Raw genomic sequence first — 23,808 nt, forward strand, 5'->3', positions numbered from 1 at the left:
CAGGAGCACGGAGGCCTCCGTGCTCCTAAGAGCACAGCAGGCCTACTCTATATATATATATATTATATATTAATATATATATATATATATTGTAAGTTGGACTGGGCATACTATTGAGTGCAAAAATCTATTGTTTCTACCAGTTTTTCAGCGACTTTGGATCAACTTTTTTCATTATTTTCTAACCTTGCGATATAAATCTATAACCCAGTGGGGACCCACTCAAACCCTAGGGAAACCACTCAACTCTAACCGACTATATCATTCCCGACCTATCATTTTTCATCCAAGGGTTAATAACTGATAGCAAAAAGAGCGTTTACTAATAATAGTATTCCACTAATTCATATATATATATATATATATATATATATATATAATATATATATTATATATATATAATTATATATATATATATATATAAGAGCAGACTGCTGGTGCTCATCGGACACAGGACGGAAACTACTGTCCTAGAGCCGTTTCGATGATGAAATTTTCAAAATCGACGTATCGGCTCCGTTAACTTGATCTAAGCGTATTTGAAGTTTCTAGAAAATAATTTTTGTCGATTTTTCGTTGAATTAACCTAGCAATCGAAAAGATTCAAAATCAATAATTTTTAACGGTTGAAATAAAAAGTCTATAAAAAGTGGTGATATAGCACTAAACATTTCGATCAGAAATATTGATCGTGTTGTAGATAGTATAAAAAATTTCTATCAAATTTCATTGAATTTGAATGCTTTATATACGGTTAAACTTGAAAACGCGATATCATAACCTTTAAAAATTATGAATTTTGAATCTTCGATCACTAGTAAATGATATCAAAAAATCGCAAAAATTATTTTTTATAAACTGTTCAAATGCGGTAGATCAAGTCTAACGGAGCTGATGTCAATTCAAAAATTCCATATCGAAAACGGCTCAGGACCGGAGGCTCCGTGCTCCTAAAGCACAGCAGCGCCTGCTCCTATATATACTATAATTTATATTAATATATATATAGTAGGGCACTATACTCTTATGAGATTGAGCCGCTCGTACTCATAATTGTTTTCGATGATAAGGGATTCCGAATCGACGATCCACTTCGTTAAATATGATCTAGAGTATTGAAACTTATAAAATAAATTTCGTAAGTTTTCAAAATCATAATAAAGTCCATCAAACGGGTATAAAATTAATGGTCAAAATCGAATGACGTCCTAAAAATAAATGATTGGATCCTTTAATTTAAGATCGGAGTTATTAATCTTTATCTAGGTAGTGAATAGAATTTTTTATCAAAAATTCAACATATTCCAATTATTTTACATCGTTAAACTGGCAAGTATCCCATACCAGCCGTTAAAAATTATCAATTTTGTGAGCTTTTGATAATAAGGTAAATGATGTCGAAAAATTATGAAATTTAATTTCTAGAAGTTTTAAATGCTCTAGATAATGTTTAACGGTATGAATCATCGATTCAGAAGCTCTATCATCAAAAACGACTTATGAGTACGAGGGCGATCGTACTCATAATAGTATAGTAGCCGAACTCTATATATATATAGAGTTGAGCTAGAATACTATCGATAGCAAACGAGCTCCGTTGCCACCCATTTGTTTTCGATGATAGAGCCTCCAAATCGATGATCGGCACCGTTGAATGTGATCTATACCACTTGAAGTGTTTAGAAATCAAATTTCATACATTTTTTATATTGTTCTCTTGTTCATCGAGTGGACACAAAAATGAACGGCTGAAAATAAATATTCTTTAAAAAATGATGATAGGAGTCTTGTAATCAAGATCAAGCGTATAGATCTTGTTTTAAACAGTTTAAAGAATTTTCTAACAAAAATTTAATTGATTTGGATACCTTTACGCCGCTAAACGAGAAAACGCCTCATATCGAACATTAAAATTACAAAATTTGAAACCCTTTGATCATTAGGCAAATGATGTCAAAAAGATTTGAAATTTAATTTCTAAACACTTCAGATGTTATAGATCATGTTCAACGGTGCCGATCGTCGATTTGGAGGCTCTATCATCGAAAACAAATGGGTGGCAACGGAGCCCGTTTGCTATCGATTAGGGATGTCAACGGGTCGGATATGGGTCGGGTTTTTAAAAACCCGAACCCGAACCCAAATACCAAATTCATACCCGAATCCGAACCCGAACCCGACGGGTTTAAAAAATCCATACCCATACCCGGCCCCGACCAAATACCCGAAACCCGAACCCGAACCCGAAAACCCGAACCCGAAAACCCAAACCCAAAATAATGACTTCTTTTTTACCATATTTCAAAATATATTATAGTAAAATCAAATTTTCAAAACATAATCAAATACAATCAAAGTATGTACATTCATGCCATATAGATATTTCGATACAAAATTTCAAAACACAATCAAAATTTCAAAACACAATCAAATTTTCAAAACATGTCATATAATATCAATATTTCGATACAAAATTTCAAAACACGATCAAAATTTCAAAACACAATCAAATACATTCATGCCATCAACATTCAAAACACAATCAACAATACATAGGAACCATCTGCCAAATACACCAGCTACACCTAACATGTGAAATTGATGCATAAGGATGTTGTGCACTTGTGCTCTGCCTGGAATACAATCATAAAGTTGAAAGTACTAGAGATTCCTAAAGCAAAGAAACTTTCTTGACCAATAGGGTAGATCAAGAAAACAGCAGTAGCAGCTGCAACAGGACTAATATCTAGTACAAGTTCTAAATACAAAATGTACAATAAAATTTTAACAATTATCTAATACACAATTCGCTTAGCGATCTCTAAGATGCGTGGCAAATATATTATTATTCCTGTAGCATGAGAAAAAAGATTACAAAAACTATTAAAAGTATATTCTAGATAATAAATTCTCATTAATTTTAAAAAAATTGATTGATATACCTCAAATCACATCAAATGATCCCATTCCTTCATCATCATCATCCTCAAACAAGATCGATAATACGATGTAGCTTAAGAGGAAATCTACAAATCAACAATATAAATATTATATATAAATAATAAGAATAATAGTCATTTTTAAAATACTAATTGATATCACTAAAATTTAAAAAAAAATTACTTCTGATGAAATTTTGCCACCCAAAGCCCATCACTGAGTAACACTTAATGGCTTTAAAAGCACAGATGAAGCCGATTCTTTCGATGTGGCTAAAATCTACCACTATGTCTAAATCGACTCGGATGCGAATGGTAGAAATAGGAATTGCAAGATAATTCTTAGCCATCATCATCAATGTAGGGACTTGAGGGCGCATTAACTTTTCCACCCAACCAACCATTCCCAAATTATCTTTCTTTGGTAAAGTATCCTCCTCTAAATATGATGCGAATCGGAATTTAAAGGTTACTAGATTTTGATTCTTCTTCTGGCATCATACCTTACTTGATCAATAAATAGCAGTAAAATTCTTCCTGTTAATCATACTACCACCGCTACCTTTTCACTAATAGAAGAAGAAATGAATTAGCCAGATTCACACCAACTTGCCTTGTCCCTCGCTTGTTTCTTTCTTGATACTCACTAAGGAATCATAGCAATAATTGTCGAATTCTATCAACTTCATTATTGACTTCCGACTGTAAATGGTCGAAAAATAACAATCCAATAGAGATCAACTTAATATTGATACCAAAAGCAGTTTGCTACCCCATAATGCATGAATTACATACCAATATTTTCTCAAATTTTTTTAGCATTTTTCAAGGGCCATGATCTAATCATCTCATTAAGAGTCTACAACCATTTCAAGTAACTGTCAATCTAATATCCGCACACTTTTTCAAAAATAGATTAGCCTGTGGATAATCTTGTACCCGAAAAAATTTCGGTTAACACTATAAAAAAGTTCGAGTCTCTCACCCATGTCTACCTGCTACTACACCAATCGTCTTCTGAAGGCAAGCAGCTGTATAATGGCTCACCAAGGTTTCAAGCGTGAATGAAAACATCCCTATATCACCAAAGCAGATTGAAGCATTAAAAACGTGAATCCCAATCGCGTTTTACAATCAATGACCAATTTCTTAGTACTTGAAATGTTCAACTGACGCTGTTTCTACAAACTTTTCCTCTTTTTGTGTGCCTTCCAAAATGCCAACATAGCTTGTATCTCGTATTTTTCTTCAAGAGCATCTCCAATTATCTGTAATACCATCTCTAACAATTAAATTAAGAATATCGCACGAACAGCTATGAAAAAAATGCCCACGCAAACATAAAAAGAACCTCTTTTCAGCTTATCCAACAGGATATCTAATAATACATCGATTCCGAAATGCACGTGTCTACTGTTAGAGTAGAGAGCTTTTTATCCCCAGATTCCAATCAATAAATTTGCCATCAATACATTAGTAAGAGTGTATCAGCAGTTGATGACAAGGTACATAGCAAGCCTAATATGAATAATAATGAAACGTAACTTTATGAATGAAAAATAAAAAGTAATACTACTTGCAATACAAAATTAAGAATATACCTCAACACTCGACTTTGCAACAATCTAAGTCATAATAAAGTGAGCCGTGATCGCCATGAGCCTCATCTTTTTGGTTCTACTGTTCCCCTATATCAGTTAAATAGCAATTCACTTCGATTGATTTCAATAATTCATCGTATTTTCCTCACATAATCATAAATTTTAATATGTCATTCTCATGTATTCTAAGAAGTATTTAGAATTGCCGGTTGAAGAGAACTGATATTTACTAAAACCAACATGCTCTACTATGGAAAATTTGGATATCATGCATAATAATCAATCGCGCTAACATTCCTCTCGACACCTCTTAGATCACACAGTAAAATTGACAAACTCTACTTTCTCTACCACCGAATTGTTTCTACTTTAGCTTTTTGATTCACTATAATCTTATAATGTCTTTAAATCTGCGCATTTGGCATACTTGAGATTGCGAAGTAAGTGCTGGTGCCATGTTTTGCATCTCCGCGCAATTTTCTTTAACACAATGAATTGCCACTTTGGTTTTGTAGCTTCACCAATTTTTCGCTTTGTTATTTTAGTGATTCTACACCAAGGAAGTTCTCTTTTTTTTTATATACTTCATTGGTTCTTCGTTATCACCGATCATATCACTGGCGTGATGATTTGATCCAAATTTGTATAAATTATTTGTTATTTTGTTCTTTGATGAAAGGTTGAGAAAGCTTTCATTGGCCGGTTGTGTAACATTTTTAATCTTTTTGGTTGTATAATTGAGCCTGGCTAATCAATCATAAGAGAGTAATAAATTAGAAAAAAAAGAATCTAAGATTAGCAAATAAAACCAAACAGAGTAGCAATGTTCGTATCTCTCGCAGCCCCACAAATCAAAATACAATGCATAAATTCTAAAAAGAGGTGAGTCAGCACCAAATCATGAAGGTGGCCAAAGGGTATGAGGTTAAGATTCTAAGGATTTGGTCTTATTGGGGGCAGGAATGCGTGCTGACTATATCATAGGTGCGCGCATAGTGGTCCGGATTAATTACCACACTGTACCAAACCACATCTACCAAAAAATATAGAAGGATTGCAGGTACCAGCCAAACCTAAATGAACTAAATATACCTGCATTTACTAATCATGAGAACCATAATAATTTCGTTAACAAAACGTGAACTTACATATACGAAATTGCAAAATTCAACATTCCATAAATAGGAATCATCCGATAAAATGGGTCCATCCGTCCTTAGTTTCATTTACGATGGTGCTAATAACTAATCAACGATAGTAATCTCTTCTTTTGTGTGGGCCTTCTTGCAAAATTATTCAAAACTTTACTATTTCGATTTCTAATCTTGAATCACTCAGTCAGATTTGCTCTTTATATAATGTTATGACCAGCATCCATGTGCATTTCAAATCATTAACTTTATTTCAGATCCTCTTAAATTTAGCTCAGATACTCTTTCAGTGAATGCATGCATAATCGATCAGAAAGAAGAAGGCAAAAAAAGAAAAGAAAAGAAAAGAAAAATAAAAGAAACAAGAAAAGTAAGGAAGAGAAAAAAGAGATCTGAGAGGAAAGAGGAGGCCAGGGATTCCGGAGATTGAAGTACCTTGAGTACGAGAAATCGCGATAGTTGACTCGACGGATGGGACTGGAGACGCCGGGGCGAGGCGTCTAGAAGCGCTGCGGCGTTGCCGGACTGGACGTCGGCAGCACGACGGGGGAGACTGCGGAGCTCCGGACTGGCAGAAATTCGAATCGAAGGGCAGCGTTGTTGGGCTTGTGGCGAAAATAGCGGATGGGGCATAGGGGAAAAGAAATACGATTGGGAATTGGGATCTGGCAACAGCGAACTTGTGGATGGGGAAGCGGGAGGGGCCAAAGGGATTTAGGGTTTAAGTGTTTATTCGGCCGTTGATTAGATTAAATGTACAAAAAAAGGAATCAAATATATATTATATATAATATATATACTATATATATATATAGATATATGATATATATAAATATATATTCGGGTTCGGGTTCGGGTTAGGGTTCGGTTCGGTCGGGTTTATACAAAATCCATACCCGTACCCATATCCGTCGGGTTTTTATTTTTTATACCCATACCCGAATCCATACCCATTTATCTCGGGTAAACCCGCCCCGTTCGGGTTCGGGTTCGGGTAATTTTTCGGGTATCCATACCCATTGACATCCCTACTATCGATAGGATTCTAGCTCAACTCTATATATATATATAGTCCAGCTACTATCCTCAGGATAGAGGCCTTTGTCTTTCTAAGTCGTTTTAGATGATAGGAATTTCGAATCGATGATCAGAATCTTTAAAATTAATCTAAAGTATTTATAACGTCAAAAAACTATATTTCATAAATTTTAAAATTCATTATCAAGTTTATTTAAGAGTCGAAAAATAAACAGTAAAAAACGAATAACCTTGTGAAAATAGATGTTAGACTTTTCCAATTCATAATCGGAGTTATCAAATGTTATCTAAATAGTATAAAAAGTTTCTATCAAAAATTCAAATTTATGGATTGTTCTACATAGTAAAACAAACAAACGGCTTATATAGGTCGTAAAAAACTATCGATTTTGTGATTCTTTGATCAATACGTAAATAATTTTTAAAATTTATGAAATTTAGTTTCTCCATACTTTAAATACTCTAGATCAACTTTAACAGTTCCGATCATCGATTTGAAATTCCTATCATTTAAAACGATTTAAGGGGATGAAGGCCTCCGTCCTTTTAAAAGGATAGTAGCTGGAATATTTTTTCGCAAACACTTGCAAAACAAAAAAGAACTAATAAATTTTTTTTTAAAAAAATAACACGATCATCGCCTTGCATCCGAGAGTGTAAGCATGAGTTGAGGAGAGACAAAGAATCAAAACAAAACACCGCTGCACGTTTAAAACTGCAAGCAAGAAAGCGATCATCATAGGATCAGCTCCACTGCCATACTTATATTGGTCAATCCCCTAGAGTCTCTTCGACAGGAGTTTAAAAGAAAAAAAAAAAAAAAAAACGTCCAAGAGTAAAAATCAATACATGAAAACATATAAAATCATAGCAGTGAGAAAAAAGAAAAAAAAAAATGTGCACTCCATAGAAATAGATGAATGGCGGGCCTTCAGAGGAAAAAAAGTAAGATACCAAAGAATGTGCACTCTATAGAAATACATAAATAGTAGGCCTTCAGAGGAAAAAAAAAAACAAGATTCCAAGGGGAAAAAAGGCAAGATTTATTGTTTAATGACTGCAATGAATTTCTGCAATAATTATAGCATATTAACATAAAAGAGACAAACCACCTTGGATCCCAAAAGAGAAGATATGAGAATGAAACACACCTCAACCTAATAAAGAAAGAAAACAACATTAATTATCAATCAATATCAACATCTTTTTAGAAATATTAACATCAAAGAGACAAACCTCTTAGGTCCCAATAGAGAATATAAGAGAATGATACCCGATTCAACCTACCAAAGAAAGAAATCAACATCAATACTAAACAAATACCAACGTCTCTGCATTAAGCATCAATCAAACATCAAATTATTAATCTAAAATAAAATTGGAAGTATGTACAAATCTTCTTCCCTCTCCAGAACCAAAACTATGGAGAGGATTTTAGGAAAATTAGGAGAGATATTTATAGAGTTTGTACTGCACAAGATCTCAGTAGAAAAATAGGTAGAAATTATTGCTATTATAGGTGTTAATGTAGCTAGGCAAGGCCATCATCACAGGCAACTGGAAACCGGCGGCCAAAGGGCTCCCTGCCTCAACCACCGAAGCTAGCAACAGACCCCATCTCAACCGGAAATCAGGAAAGCCGAAGCACAAAAGGGCATAAAATAAAAGGAAACAAAAAAAAACGACCGATGGGGGTGGGGGGCAAAGTAGAAGAGGACACATCACCTCTCGGCCATTAATTGGGAGGTCCTTGACAGATTTTTCTCCGGCAGAGATCGCACTGCACCGGCTGACGACATATCGGAGAGAGATTAGAGAGAGAGAGAGAGAGGACACATCACCTGACCATAATTATTTAGGAGATTCTCACCAGATTTTTGACCGACGAAGATCGCTGTGTAGATACCAGTGAGGAGATGAGAAAGATCGAGGAAGAGAGGAGGAGAAAGGTAGGAGAGAGAACGCCGGAGGGAGATCCTCGCCGGATCCCCCACCGGTGAAGACCGCGCCGCGAATCCCGGCGAGGAGATCAGAGTGAGCACAGATCCCGGCGGGGAGTTTAGAGAGAGGGGGAGAGATAAAAGAGAGAGCGCCGGAGAGAAAGGAAACAGAGAGAGTAATTGAGGAAACGATACGTCATTCTCTGAAGGCCCACATTCGTTTATTTGTATGGATTTATAAGTTTAACAATATGGAACAATTCAAATCCAGTAAAATTTTGATAGATTTTTTTTTTTCTATTTAAAACAAAAGTCGTACATATAATCTGAAATTGAATTATTATTTTTTATGAGATTTGTGTTTTCAGCAACTTATTTTCAAACTATTCATTTTAAAAATAAATGATGTCAAAAAATTATAAAGATTATTTTATAAGTACATCCAATAGCATAGATCACGTATAGGGGTGTAATGTGGGCCGTGCCGGCCCGGCACGGTCCACATTTTCTAGGCCGAAACTGGCTAGGGGCCAGCCCAGACAGGCCCGGTCCGAATTTAATTTCGGGCCGTGCCGTGCCAGGCCCAAATTGTCTACTCTGTGGCCCAGCACGGCCTTTTGGCCCGGAAGGCATGGGCCGTGTCGGGCCGAGCCGGGCCATGCTGCGGGTCGTGCCAATAAGGCCATTCTTCGAGCCGGCGTAGTAAAATATTTATTTTTAAATTTTTTTTAAAAAAATAGTATGAAATTTAAAAATATAAACAATCAATATTTTTATTTAAATTAATATTTTGATTAAAACATTAAAAAATTATAAAAATAATTATACTAAAGTAAATATTTAATTTTTAAAAAAATAAATAATTTTATATTATTTTTTTTAAAAAAAATGAGATAGATTTTGATCTAATGGACCAAAATTCTTTGGTCTATTGGACCAAAAGGCAGACCTTGGGAGGAGAGCTCTTGGGAAGGAGGGTTCCCTGGGTGCTCAGACCCCAGTTGCCTTGGCCCATGGGGTCTGGCCCGGCTGGCGGGCTGTGCTAGCCCGGCTGGCAGACCGTGCCGGTCCGCCCGCTTCCCCTCGGCCTGACACGACTCAGGCTCATTTCGGGCCGTGCCGTGTCGGGCTGTCGGGATCCAAAGAAGAGGCCCAGCACAGTCCAGAGCCTCGGGCCGGGCCGGCATGACACGGATGCTACAGTATCTGTGCCTTGCTGTAGCCAGGCCCGAGGCCGTGTCAGGTCGGGCGGCCCACGTGCCACCCGGCCCGTTTTACACTCCTAATAACGTCTAACGGAATCAATCATCAATTTGAATATTTTATCATCGAAATTAATTTGATTGTATGAATCAATCAGCATACGAACACGTACTGTTTAATAAACAGATTAAGCGGGTCAAATCATTTCTAACTAAAATCCGTTTAAACTGACTCCGAATCCGTCCACTTACGTGGCCAGTCGTGTCCGATCGAATCCGGGTTGGGTCGGGTCGGGTCGGGTGGAGAATTGCCAACCCTGTTTAAATCCGAAGGCTTTAATAATCGTGCCGATCCCACGAGGCCACTTCACTATTTCCCCTCGCCATGTTATCCCGGGTCAAACCCGGTACCAGCACCATAACCCGCTTCGGCAAATTTACACATAATCCCCTCAAAAAACCTTTCTTCTCCCGCGAAGCCCTCGTCCTCCTCCTCCTCAGATCGTCCCCGACCCTGACCCTGCCCCTGCTACGCCAACTCCACGCGCTCCTCCTCGTCCATGGCAGCTCACACGTGCCGCACTCCCAGCTGCTCCGCGCCTACGTCGGCAATGGCGCCGTCCGAGACGCCCTTCACGTGTTCGACCATATGCCCCGAAGAAGCACCTTCGCTTACAACTCCATCATCAAGGGCTTTGTTGACCTGGGTCGCTCTTCCGATGCTTTGTGTTTCTATAATGATATGATCAGAGAAGGATTTAAAGCCGATAATTTTACGTACCCGCTTGTTCTTAAAGCGTGCACGGGGGTATCGGACATCGATCGGGGTAGGGAGATTCATAAATGCGTCGAATTTGAAGGGGTTTTTAGTAGTAATGTGTTTGTGCGGTGCGCGCTTGTCGACATGTACGCGAAATGTGGGAGCTTGGTCGCAGCCCGGGAGGTGTTCAATGAAATGCCCGTGAGAGATTTGGCTACATGGGGGGCGATGATCTGCGGAACCATGCAAGGTGGGGATTGGTCTGAGGGCTTAGTTTTGTTCAGGAGGATGAGATCCGAAGGGTTTGGGATCGATTCCGCGATCTTGGCGACCGTTATTCCAGCTTGCGGTAGGTTAGGAGCACCGGGATTAGGAATGGCATTGCATGGATTGGTCGTTAAATTCGGAGTGATCGGTGATCTCTGCGTTGCGAATGCTCTGATCGATATGTATTGTAAATGCGGCGACACCCAGATAGCGGACCGCTTGTTCCGGACTATGGAGTTCAAGGATGTTATCTCTTGGAGTAGCTTAATTGCCGGATATTTACAAAATAATGAGTTTGCTAAGAGTTTGGGCCTTTTTGTCGAGAAGATGGAATCAGGTTTAACACCGAATTCCGTGGTGATCGCAAGCATCATGCCTAGTGTTTCCGAGCTGAAGTTGTTCAAACTCGGGAAAGAGATTCACGGCTATGCCGTTAGACGAGGACACGAGCGCGATAGATTTGTTGCGAGTGCAGTGATTGGTTTCTACTGCAAAAATGGTTTAATGCGAGAAGCGGAATCCATTTTCCGAACCGTGTCGGATGGAGATATCGCAATAGGGAACTCGATGATTACGGGATACGCTCTTCAGGGTGATCTTGATTCTGCAACAACCACGCTGCGAAGAATACAAGAAATGGGATTTAGACCCGATTCTGTAACGATCGTCTCTGTCCTTCCCCTCTGCAATCGCTTCACAATGATCGACCAAGGCAAGGAGCTGCACGCTTATGCAACTAGAGCAGAATTCGGATCGGTAGTTTCCGTGAATAATTCGCTGATGGATATGTACTGCAAATGTGGGTTTGTTGAATTCGCGAAGAAGATATTTGATACCATGACCGAGAGGAATACAGTGACTTACAACATCGTAATCACTGCACTCGGAATGCACGGTCGAGGAGAAGAGGGGATTGAGTTCTTCGATCATATGAAGGAACAAAGCATCGAACCAGATAAAGTGACTTTTATAGCTTTACTATCGGCTTGTAGCCATGCTAGGCTCCTCGAAAAGGGCTTATCGTTTTACAATTTTATGATAAAAGAGTATGGTATTTGCCCAGATAAAGAACACTACTCATGCATTGTGGATCTTTATAGCAGGGCGGGGAGAGTTGACGATGCGTGGGATTTTATTGAGAAAATGTTAATCGAACCGGACGTAGATGTTTTAGGTAGCCTCTTAGGAGCCTGTAGAGTGCATAAGAGAGTCGACATTGCGGAGCTTGTAGGCAAACAAATTTACGAAAGAGGACATGAAGATCCTGGTTATTATATTCTGCTATCGAATATATATGCGGATGCTGGGAGATGGGCCGATGTGATGAGGGTGAGAGAAACGATACTAGAGAAGGGTTTGAAGAAGAAGAAGGCCGGGAATAGCTGGGTTTAGGCCAGATGTCGCACCCATTTCCTCTTGTTAGAAAGGCTGTTTGGAGAATTCGGTTAAAAACATGTTGACGGTACTTCAAACACTCTACTCAACTAGTACTTCTGCAGAAGCAAATCCGGTTCGACTAGAGTAGCAAGTCCTGTAAAATGAGATGAGTTCAATTTCTTCCACGAGTTAATTGGAGAGGGCGAATGAAACCGAGGCAGCAATGACTACGTACATAGATGAAGTTATATCAGCTGAATTGTTGGTCATCTTGGATTGAACGGATTCGATCGTTGCTTACAATGTTTCTTGAGGGGATACAAAAAGTGGCATAGCTAAATCTAAGGTGAAAAGCTAAAAATAACACCATGAGGAGACACTTAAACAGTTTGATGCTCAAATTTTAGGGTCTATTTTGAGATTTTAAGACCTATTTTGACACTTAATAGCTATCGCTTGTAACAGCATGCATGTGGAAACTGAATAATAAGTTTTCCGGAGAGCAGGGCGCCATGCAACTATGCATCCGATTTTCAGGAACCAAGAAGCAGTCTCACTGAAGTACCGGGGTAAGGGGAAAAAAAAGAAAATTTTCTAATCTAGAATCCAAATTCTACCTCATTTATCTATGATCTTCTTTTCCCTTTTAAAGTTATTATTCAAGATTTTTTGGTTGCTTATGGGTGCAAAGCTTCGAGAATAACAAGGATTAGATACATTATTCCCAATTATAATTACCAATTAAAAGATGAGCTATCTCTTTCTACTGTGGTATGCTTTTGTTGTCCTTTTGCTTTGAATGAGAAAGCCAATAAATAGTGCTATGAGCTTTCACTTCATTGTAGATAAAGATATGTGGTGCTTTATGAAAAGGATGGAAAAAAAATGTAGTGCCACTAGTTCCACTTACTCTCTCATACATGTATGTTCATAATTCTGGGCATAAAGAATGATATTGAATTTCGCTAATTTTGCCTTTGTGAATCCTTATAATTGCTAGATTTGTTCAAAACCTTGTGTAAGTTTTTATGCGACTAATTGCTTCATTACTATTATACACATGTTAGAACCCACATCATATAAAATACCCCATCCCCCTCAAAACACCACTCCATGTCTAAAGCAGATTAATATATCCAACACTCTCAATCTCTCCATTTTCTTTCTTCAAGTGAGTAAAAATGGATGCTTATGTTGTTGGGTTGATATTGGAGACTCTTTTGGTGATAGTTATCTCGAAGATTTGGAGTGTGTTGTTGTACGTGATGTGGAGGCCATACATAATAACTAAAAAGTTTAGGAATTGAGGAGATCAAACGAATGAAGAAAGGATGCATAAGGGGTTGCGGTGGACATCAACTAACATGATTTAACTACAAGTATTTTGCCCTACTACGCCAAATGGATATCGGAACATGGTATGCTATTCTCTTTTTGATCCTCTTTCTATACTATATATGGCAACACATCAGCAGCCTATAATGCTAGCATTCTAGGGAACCTGTAACACTACTTTTTTTGTATAAACGCACAGCCTGAATTCGAATCCAGAACCTCTTATTTTATGGTCAGTACTTTATCTACATATGCTCGTACGCATTTATTATAAGAAATTTTGTTTCTCTTTGTAGGTGGAACATTCAACATTAGGCAGCACCAACCCTGACATGGTCAAGGAAGTGCTCTCCAACAAATGTGGTTACTACACCAAGAATGATCCGAATCCACATTTACAAGCTCTCCTAGGGAAGGGTTTGATCCTCATAAATGGACAAGATTGGGCTCATCATCGCACTGCATTCACCATCGACAAGCTCATGGTCAACTCCCAGTTCCTTCTCTTTTCTTTTAATTCCATAGCTAACTCTTCTTGTAAGAGGAAAAGGCTTTCGGCGCATCTGAACTTCAACGCAATTCAAGATTACCACCATTTGAATTTTGAAAATGGTAGAAGACCGCCCAAACTATATGATTTCCTCGTAAAGATCAGCTAGTGCTCAATCTCAATTGCAATAAAGTTCAAGTGAGTTTGAGACTCTTGAATTTGTTTACTAGATAACTATTCTTATTAAGAAAAGTAGCTCAGATCCATCTGAACTTTAACACTGTGATTCGGGTGGTTTTTTTGGTCCTTTCTAAAAGTTCGGGTGATGATCTCAGATGGCACTAAGTTTTGTTTCTTATTACTACCAAAAAAAAAAAAAAAATCAACCAAACTCTACAGGAAAGTTAAGGATATGATGAATATTATCAACTAACATTTAGTGTTTTTGCATGATAGATGATGACGAAGACGATGGCTCAAATAGCTCAATCTATGATGGAGAAGTGAGAAGCACAGATGCTCTGAGATGAGAACAAGCAAGCAGAAATAGATCTAAGCGTGCAATTTCAGGAGTTGACAGCAGATGTGATCTCCCACGCTGCTTTTGGAAGCAGCTATAGAGAAGGAAAAGAAGTCTTATCTGGCGCAAGAAGCGCTTCAGATTCTTGCTGTGGCTAATATGCTTGAAGTCCAAGTACCAGGATTCAAGTTATATATATCTCTCCCTTCTTTCCTTTTTCGAAAGCCTTCGAATTCCGTAAACTAGATATAACATGTGGGATAAAAATACTTGAAAGTCTTAAGTTACCAATAACAATATGCTATCTGTGTAATGATGAGATTTTTGCTATTGTAGCTATCTTCCTACTCCAAGAATTTGCAGAAGTGGGAACTAGAAAGGAAAGTGAGGAATATGCTCATGCAAATAATTCAAGCTCGATTCGAATCGAAGGAGTGCGGCTGCTGAAATGATCTGCTCAGCTTGATGCTAGAGGCTTGCGCATCGGGCGACGGCTTCGAGAGAAAAGAGAACTGTGGTATGAACATGGATGAGATCATCGACGAGTGCAAGACGTTCTTCTTCCGGGGGGCACAAGACGACGTCACATCTTCTGACTTGGACTGCGTTCCTGCTGTCCACAAACCAAGAATGGCAGGAGAAGCTCCGGGAGGAGGTGGGGAGAGAGTGTGGAGAGGAAGTTCATGATGCAGATATGCTTAGCAAGTTGAAATTGGTATGCTCACAGGTTTTTCCTTCTTTTGTTTTTCCCTTTTATCATAATATTTCTAGCAATTGTAATAAATTACCATTATGCCATTATGCAAATTACTTGTAGCTGATAATGGTTCTCTGAACTTTGACAAATTTTGACACCCTGAACATTAAAAAAAACTTCAATATTTGCTGTAAAATAACCTTGTAAATCCCTTTTTGGATTAAACTATCATCGGTCAGGCAATAGTTTACAGAAGGGATAAAATGGTGTAGGGTTTAGGGTTTAGGCTAAGAACTTAAATGAGTACAACTCAGCTACTATATATATATATATATATATATATAGAGAGAGAGAGAGAGAGAGAGAGTTGAGCTCCTATGCCTTTAAAAGCACACCAGCAGTTTTGCTTGTGATTTTTTAGCCATCAGATTACCTCAATATATGTGCAACACTATTAATTTTAATTTTAAAGTTTCAAATTTCAAATTTCAAATTTCAAATTCCAAATTTCAAATTTCAAATTTAAAACATAAAATCTAATTTACTTTTTAAATTTTAAATTTTAAATTTTAATTTTATATTTTGAATTTTTATTTTTAATTTTTAAAATTTTATTTTTAAATTTTGAATTTTGAATTTTGAATTTTGAGTTTTGAATTTTGAATTTTAAAATTTTAAAAATTTAATTGTTATAAATACTGCGGAATTGTATGATATGTATCCAAACTGCTTAAAAATGAAGCTGTGGAATTTTTTTGTAGTTACAGGATTCCGTATTTCATTTAGACCAAAACCATAGAATAAAAATTCCATGGAGTTTTTTAACTATGCATCCAAACAGGGCCTAAGACTGTATGGTCCCTGTGCCCCACATACAAAGAAAAGCAGGCTAAGGGCATGGAACTGGGAGGCATAAAAATCCCCAAAGACACCATGCTCGCGATACCGATCATGATGATCCACCGGGACAAGGAGCTTTGGGGCCCCGACGCCAACGAGTTCGATCCGTCGAGGTTCGTGAACAGCATCGCGAAGGCCGCGAAGCATCCGAGCGCGCTCCTGCCGTTCTCGATCGGGCCGAGGTCGTGCATCGGTAAGAACTTCGCAATGCTGGAGGCGAAGACTGTGCTCGCCGTGCTGCTGCAGAGGTTCTCATTCTCCATCTCTCCGAAATACGTGCATGCGCCGAACAACTTGCTAACTCTGCAACCAAAATATGGGCTTCCTGTAATCTTAAAACCCCTTATGTCTAAGACCTATATATATATATATATATATATATATATATATATATATATATATATATATATATATATATATATATATATATATATATATATATATATATATATATATATATATATATATATATATGTATATATATATGAATGTTAGGTGTAATAGCTTGTTATATGTTTGCTATGAGTGGTTTTTGGATTTGTTGCCTTCCTAGCTTGAAGGCCCAACTATATGTTTGAGACCGTTGTGTTGAGATTTTATGTACATGTAGATGTCACTATTTTGCATATATTTCTTCTGGTATATATTTAGTAGTTAGTAGGTGTGACCTTGTTCATATTAGAATCCGCCTCATAAGAACTACTTTTAGCTGCAAAAGCTTTTGCAAACAACTCTACTTAAACAGCACATACTTAAAGGCGATTCTCCTCTACAAGTGTTAGGGGATCGGAGAATGCTCTATCATTAACAATGTGCTTAAAAAATAAATGGTAATCCAAAACATAGAAGATGCTGCAGATATGTTATGCTCAGAAGTCAATCATCTTAAAATATGTCTAAATTAGGTCAAGAAGATTGCAATCGATTTTGGTTCCACTTTAAAAACAAGCCAGTTTCGAACCTATCGCGCACATCGAAATAGACCTTCATATCAGAAGAAGAGCGAACAATTTGAATCTTCTGCTTCTAGCTTTCTCAGAAAGAGAGATGATCTTCATAAAAATGTAGAAACGGCTATTGCTCGTCATTCGTCTTGCGAAAGCCCGACCAAACTTGTCGATCGGTGAAAAACTGCCCTTCACTTCACGATTTCACTTCAGTACGGCAGCGATTTTTACCAGTAATCTCCGCACGAACATGACCCACTTGCGAAACGATGGAACCGATTCGTATCTCTAAGAACAATCTCCCGACCAAGGGACCCCGAAACGATCTTCATCACCGCATGGCAGTCTCCGCAGGTCCTCAGGTTCTTCTTGATACAGATCGGCGCGTTTTTGGGCAAGCTCATCACTCCAAACGTGAGCGCGAGTCTCTCGCTGTGGTACCACAAGTTCTTCTCCTTGTACTCCCCCACGTCATTCACCGCATACCGCGTATCCGCTACGTATCCCCTCTCTTTCACCAGCTTCTCGATCTTGCTCAACGTGTCGTAAATCTCTTCGCTCCTCTGATGCGATTGGTCGTGCACGGTGAACACGTAAGTAGCGTCTTTAACGTCGATCCAACTGCATCCGATCTCCTTTTTCACACCGTTCGAGCCCATCAATCTCCTCACCTCCTTCGCCTCCTCCAACATCCCTTTCGACGCGTACATGTTAGAGAGCAACACATAGTTCCCAGGATTATGAGGCTCCATCACGAACAACTTGTGCGCGACCTCTCTACCTAGTTCTAAGTCCCCGCGATTTCTACAAGCGCCGAGCAAAGCTCCCCACACCGACACGTCCGGCTCGATCGGCATTGTCTCTACGAACCGCTTGGCCTCATCCAAACGGCCCGCTCGGCCGAGCATATCGACCACACAAGCGTAGTGCTCGCTACCCGGCTCCATGTTATAAGTCCGAGACATGGAATCAAAGTGCATGAGACCCTGCTCTACGAGCCCGTTGTGGCTGCACGCGGAGAGAACACATACGAAGGTAATATAATCCGGTTCGATTCCCTTCTCTAACATTTCATCGAATAGTTGTAGAACACGGTCGCCGTGCCCGTGTTGTTGAAACGCGGCGATCATCGAAGTCCACGACACCACATTGAGCTGATCCTTGGTCTCCTCAAACACTCGGTACGCATCGTCTAACCTGCCGCACTTTGCGTACGTAGTAATTAGTGAGCTCCCGACGCAGCGGTTTTCGCTAAAGCCCGATTTTACGATCACGGCAAGAAGCATCGCGCCCTGCGCCCACACCGCGAGCCCCGCCGCAGCGTGGAGCGCGGTCGAGAACGAGGCCTCGTCCGGGAGGACACGCTCGCGGAGTATGGATCGGAAGCAGCCCACAGCTTCTTCGAACCGATCCTTCCGTGCCCAGCCCATGATCAGGATGTTCCAGGCAACCACGTCTCTGTCGCGCATTTCGTCGAACACCTGCGCGGCGTCGTCGGAGCGCCCGCATTTGCCGTACATGTCGAGGAGCGCGTTCGCGACGCAGGCCGAGGAGGGCGCGAGCCCGAGCTTGGCCGCGCACCCGTGGACGCGGCGGCCGAGGCAGAGCGCGCCGGCGCCGGCGCACGCGGCGAGGGAGCTCGAGAGGCTCACCTCGTCGGGGGCGAAGGAGCCCTCACGGGCCAACTCCATGAAGGTCCTTATAGCGTCGGCGTAGAGGCTGTTCCGCACGTAGCCCACGATGAGCGCGTTCCAGGAGACGAGGCTCCTCTCGGGCATTTCATCGAACACCTTCCGCGCGGCGTCCGCGTCGCCGTGCTTGGCGTAGGCGTCGACCAGCGCGCGGGCGCGGGCTCGGGCGCAGGCGCGGAGCGCGGCGGAGAGGGCGTGGGGATTGGGGCGGAGGCCGCGGGCGCGGAGCTCGGCGAAGAGGGCGAGGGCTTGGGCGGGGTCGGCGTGGTGGGCGATGAGGCAGGTGAAGGAGACGACGTTGGGGACGCTCCGCGGTGAGCCGAGGAGGGCGCGCACGGCGTGGTCGCCATGGCCGCGCGCGGCGTAGAGGTGGAGGAGTTGGGTGAGGAGGACGGGGTGGGCGACGAGGTTGGAGACGACGAGTTGGGCGTGGATTTGAGCCCCGTGGCTCCGGTTCGGGTTCGGATTTAAATTCGGGTCCGAATCCGCATCCGGGTTTGGATTCGGGTTCCGGATTAAGGTGGTAACAAGGGTGGTTAAATAGTTAAAAGTGTAAGGGGATTTTCGCGAAATGTATCTCCCTGGTTGTGGGGTTCTTTGGGGACTCATTTGTGCCCGTTTGTGTGTGATTTGCGAATTGCGATAGATTTGGAGCATTTGAAAGTGTGAGAGCTTTTACATATATAACCCTGCACAATTATTTATTTACAAATACATTGTTGTGATGTTTAAATTTTGGTACATGCATACCTTTTATAACTTTTTGGATTAATTAATCCTTTATTAAGGCTTAATTATACTATACTAAACTATATTTTAAGATCTTTTTCATTCTTTACACAATATTATTATTATTATTTAAAGTACTGGTTGAAAATAACAGAGTATATATTTAGCTCATTTTGATAAATAAAAGGACAAAAGAAAAAGAACATTTAGAAATAGCAAAAAAAATAGTTAAAACCTCTGCATAAAATTTAACTTTCAACTATAAATCTATTTTGAAGGCTTTTTTTTTTTCCTACAATCTAACTAGCGCCTTTCAATTAATAGAGTTGTTAATTTCGGTCTAAAAGAGTAATTAAATTTATTGGCACTAGTGTAGCATTGGCGAGAAAATAATAGTTTAGTAATATCATTAAGAAAAATAGAAGATAAAGCATGATAGCAAATAAAAATAAATCCAAATTAATATAGAAATTGATGAAATAATAATAATAATATTAAAAATCTAGCGTGACTCGAACTCAGAATCTCTTGCTCTGATACTGTATTAAATAATATAAAGCAACCGTTATTCTCTANAGAAAAATAGAAGATAAAGCATGATAGCAAATAAAAATAAATCCAAATTAATATAGAAATTGATGAAATAATAATAATAACAATTTGATGATGTGTTTTGAAAAAAAAAAAGAAAAGAAAGGTACAGCGTAGCAAACGAAAATAAAAAAAAAAGTTACGAGCTTAATCACTCTATTTTTAAACAAGTATGCGATCGAAACGGCCATGATCTCTTAATCGACAATCTGTGATACCAATCAACTGCACTAAATAGTGGTGGCTTGTGACAAGTATTGGTTCTTAAATGCCGAGAGATATCAAGATTTAATGAACTTTTCATCTATAAAAAAGGATTAGTATAGAGATATAATTTGTAAAATATTTCTACCTATCTTTCAGGTCTTAAGGATATGTAGAGCTTTTGATTTGGTTTGATTACATTTTATATTTTATTTTATATGTTATAATCTTTTACCAACATCTACTAGCACTAATATGTTTTTTAGAGAAAGAGAAAAATTACAAGTTATCCACTTCGTTTATCTTTTAAAAAATGAACCCAGCTAAAAATGTGAAGTAATTAAATTTCAAATTTAGGACGGTAAGATAGCTGGTGCTATCCATTAAAAAATATAAATTAAACTAGAAATGAAAAGCAATGAGGCTCCGAATTTGGGACTATATATAGAAACCTTAGCGCTAATCATTACTTTTAAAAGCTTAATTTATTAGACAAATTAAACTAATTTGCTTAAAAAATACAAATATAGCACCATCGGATCTCGATTGTAACTCTGCCCAACCTGGCCTCCTATTATGAGGCAGAAGTGCAGGTCTCTTTAAGCCAATAATCTCTTCTCCTCTCCCTCCCTAATTATCACAGTGCATGTACAAATTTATAGTACGTGGGAATCGACCCCCTCCCCCCCAAACTACTATAGTACCTACACAAATTTGTAGCATGTAGAAATCGAACCCGTAAAATTTGGCTTTGATACTACTTATAGAATCACTGGCGCTAATCGTTAATTACAAAGGCTTGAACTATTAGAAAAATACAAGCAATTCACTTAAGGGTTGCTTGGTTAGATTTAATAAGAAATGCAATATAGTTGGAGATGTATGCAGTTGAAAATGCATCGTACATTTTGTTTGATTGGATGTTATAGAAAAAGCTGCAATTATAAATAATTTTTTTGGCTGCATGCAATGAGAAGTGCATTTTTAAAATTTCATCACTTTAGATATATAGTGGTGAGATTACCTCCAATAGAGAATAGAGACAGTCGATGACAAATTGTTAATGTAGAAGAAAAGTAAAAGTAGCGTGATTGATAATGCAACAATAATTAAAATGCTATATCACTTTTATATCAACGATTCGTCAATATTTAATCAACTAAATTGAATTGTAAAACTTAATTATAATAATTTGAAAAGTTTGAATCTGAAATTGTAAAAAATTAAAATTTATGGACTAAACGTGCAATTTACTCTCTATATTAAGACTAAATTATAGAAAACCCTCCTATAAATGAAAATATATACTTTTTCACTTTCCTCCCTAACCTTCAAAAGCTATATTTTACCTCCTTAATATTTTAACCCCCGTTAGGGTTCCATCACTTTCTTTCTATTTCTTATAATTTATACCAAAAATACCATTCAAACTGAGAGAAATATATTAAAAAATTATTTTTTTCTTATAAAAGAAGTAAGGATAATTTGATCATTTTGCCCTCTCTATTAACGCAGTATCCGGCCCCCTGAAAATATTTCGAAAATTTTAAAAAGGCAGAATGTAGATTTTTTGAAAGTTAGATTAAAATATATATATATATATATATATATATACTAGTAGAGTGCACGTGCAATGCACGTCATATATTTAAAAAAATAATTTTTTTTTCAAAATAATTAAGATGGGAGATGATTGATATGTAATATATAATTTTTAAATAAATTATTAGTGAATATTTATAATTTAATAATTTTATTATATTTGCATAAGATAGTAAAAAAAATATTGTCCAATTGATCATATAGATAAATTAAATTTTAGATCTCTATATCTAGCAACAAAAAATTTTCTTTTATACTATTTATAAAAGAGCTACTTTTTTTGGCAAGACATTTATATCCAAAATCACTTTAATTGTATAAATCATACCAAAAATAATTTAAGTCATGCAAACCTTTTATACAAAAAATAATTTAGGTCATACAATTCATTCAGTTTCATTTTGCATTCAAAAGCTTTAATACTTAAACCCTTTAATGAATACAAATCATATTATTTATTATGATAAAAAAATATCTGAAAGTTCTCAATCTTTGAGCCATTTATGAATCAGCCCCTTAATTTTTTTTTGCTAATAAATTATAGATGAAATATTTAACAATTTACATACTAAAATAATTCAAACAAAATTTAGAATCAAATAATATCCAAAACATTATTGATTATAAAATCTCCATGAAATATTCTTTTTCTACATATTATTTAGTTTCCATGCAAACCTTCCACATTAGATATCTGTTTAATTGATTAAAAATTATATAATTTATTTAAATAAAAATGTACGAACTCTCCTCATCTTTTGTAATTTATCTCCTAATTTTTTTTTATTAACTTACACATAACTACTAATTTAGCTAAATAAACTAAAATTTTAATCAATTTTTTATAAATTGTATAGATAATAGAGTGTAAATCTTTTCGAATTCATATGATTATTGCATTTTTCGAATTTTAAAATGCAAATCTTTTCAAATCTACATAATTCTTTTGTTGTTTCAATTTTTAATTTTATTTTACAAATCGAGTATACATGATCATTTTCTCAATATGTGCATTTTAAATCATAAATAAATTTTTTCTGAATCTATACATTTTTTTAAAATCTTTTTCTTCGTGTATAGTAATATATTTTGATCATATTAGTTTTTTATGACCTATTTAAAATTTAAAGGTTGTTAATATTTTATTTTTTAAAATTTTAAAATAATATTATATTATTTTTCAATAAATAAATTATGTAATGGCTATATATTTTCATTTATTATAATTTTGAATTACTATATTATTTTGAGTTTTTTTTCTAATAATATTTTAAAAAAATTATTTGTAAAAAAAATTATTAGTGTTTGGTTTTTAAGTTTTCGTGGGTCTTAATCTACGTCTATTAAAGGTTTGAAAAAATTAGTTTTTTTTTAAAAAAATTAAAAGTTATACGTTTAGTTTTTCAAAAATTTTAAACAATATATATTATATTTTTAATATTTTATGCAACGTATATTTCATGTACACTTAGCTAGTAAATCTAAATTAGAAATTAAACTAAAGAATTAGTTATAACTTGAGAATATCGGGTAGCACAAAAAACCTTTCCAATTGTCGGAAAAATGATTGTTTCGGTGAGTAGGATGACGATGAAATGCTGGCAAAAGTTACAATGAACATGTGCTAGTGAACGCGACAATGATCAGTGAAAGTGATGATGATGATGTTTTGCCGCCGGTGAGGACAACAGCGATGTGTTGGAAGGACGATGACTTACGCAATTAATATGAAAGATAAAAATATCATGACAATGCAAATCTATTAGCATTTAAAAATCTTAAAAAGTAAAACAAAGTGTACAAAAGACGAATTAAGTAGAAAATTAT

At 37.3% G+C, this 23,808-nt stretch overlaps 3 protein-coding genes and 1 long non-coding RNA gene across 6 annotated transcripts; 2 read left to right on the top strand and 2 right to left on the bottom strand.

Moving 5' to 3' along the window:
• LOC109723639 lies at positions 7,757-9,448 on the bottom strand. 2 transcript variants are annotated; one of them, XR_002219713.1, is made up of 4 exons: positions 8,600-9,448; positions 8,455-8,518; positions 7,966-8,012; positions 7,757-7,886 (listed from the first exon to the last, which is right to left on the bottom strand). It is a non-coding gene; the product is annotated as an uncharacterized LOC109723639 (long non-coding RNA). The 2 variants fall into 2 exon arrangements; XR_002219712.1 differs by having other exon boundaries at positions 7,966-8,518; positions 8,600-9,445.
• LOC109723934 (putative pentatricopeptide repeat-containing protein At3g01580) lies at positions 10,238-15,320 on the top strand. Of its 2 annotated transcripts, XM_020252452.1 has the most exons (6): positions 10,238-12,621; positions 12,741-12,844; positions 13,506-13,693; positions 13,907-14,095; positions 14,557-14,808; positions 14,957-15,320. In XM_020252452.1, the coding sequence occupies exon 1, from the start codon at positions 10,257-10,259 to the stop codon at positions 12,288-12,290; it is 2,034 nt and encodes a 677-aa protein (XP_020108041.1). In that variant the 5' UTR covers positions 10,238-10,256; the 3' UTR covers positions 12,291-12,621; positions 12,741-12,844; positions 13,506-13,693; positions 13,907-14,095; positions 14,557-14,808; positions 14,957-15,320. The 2 variants fall into 2 exon arrangements, with proteins under 2 accessions (XP_020108041.1, XP_020108042.1); XM_020252453.1 differs by lacking the exon at positions 13,506-13,693.
• Positions 15,086-16,795, top strand: LOC109724199 (cytochrome P450 709B2-like). The gene is made up of 3 exons (XM_020252937.1): positions 15,086-15,275; positions 16,159-16,465; positions 16,771-16,795. The coding sequence occupies exons 1-3, from the start codon at positions 15,086-15,088 to the stop codon at positions 16,793-16,795; spliced, it is 522 nt and encodes a 173-aa protein (XP_020108526.1).
• On the bottom strand, positions 17,392-19,464 carry LOC109724200 (putative pentatricopeptide repeat-containing protein At5g52630). The gene has a single exon (XM_020252938.1). The coding sequence runs from the start codon at positions 19,462-19,464 to the stop codon at positions 17,392-17,394; it is 2,073 nt and encodes a 690-aa protein (XP_020108527.1).

Source organism: Ananas comosus, linkage group 18 (genome assembly GCF_001540865.1).
Source record: "Ananas comosus cultivar F153 linkage group 18, ASM154086v1, whole genome shotgun sequence".
Taxonomy (NCBI): domain Eukaryota; kingdom Viridiplantae; phylum Streptophyta; class Magnoliopsida; order Poales; family Bromeliaceae; genus Ananas; species Ananas comosus.

Coding starts and splice junctions, on each gene's coding strand:
- LOC109724199 (XM_020252937.1), top strand. CDS start 15,086: ATGCTAGAGGCTTGCGCATCGGGCGACGGCTTCGAGAGAAAAGAGAAC. Junction 15,276..16,158: donor AGGAGAAGCTCCGGGAGGAG/GTGGGGAGAGAG, acceptor GCATCCAAACAG/GGCCTAAGACTGTATGGTCC. Junction 16,466..16,770: donor CTCGCCGTGCTGCTGCAGAG/GTTCTCATTCTC, acceptor TTGCCTTCCTAG/CTTGAAGGCCCAACTATATG.
- LOC109724200 (XM_020252938.1), bottom strand. CDS start 19,464: ATGAGTCCCCAAAGAACCCCACAACCAGGGAGATACATTTCGCGAAAA.
- LOC109723934 (XM_020252452.1), top strand. CDS start 10,257: ATGTTATCCCGGGTCAAACCCGGTACCAGCACCATAACCCGCTTCGGC.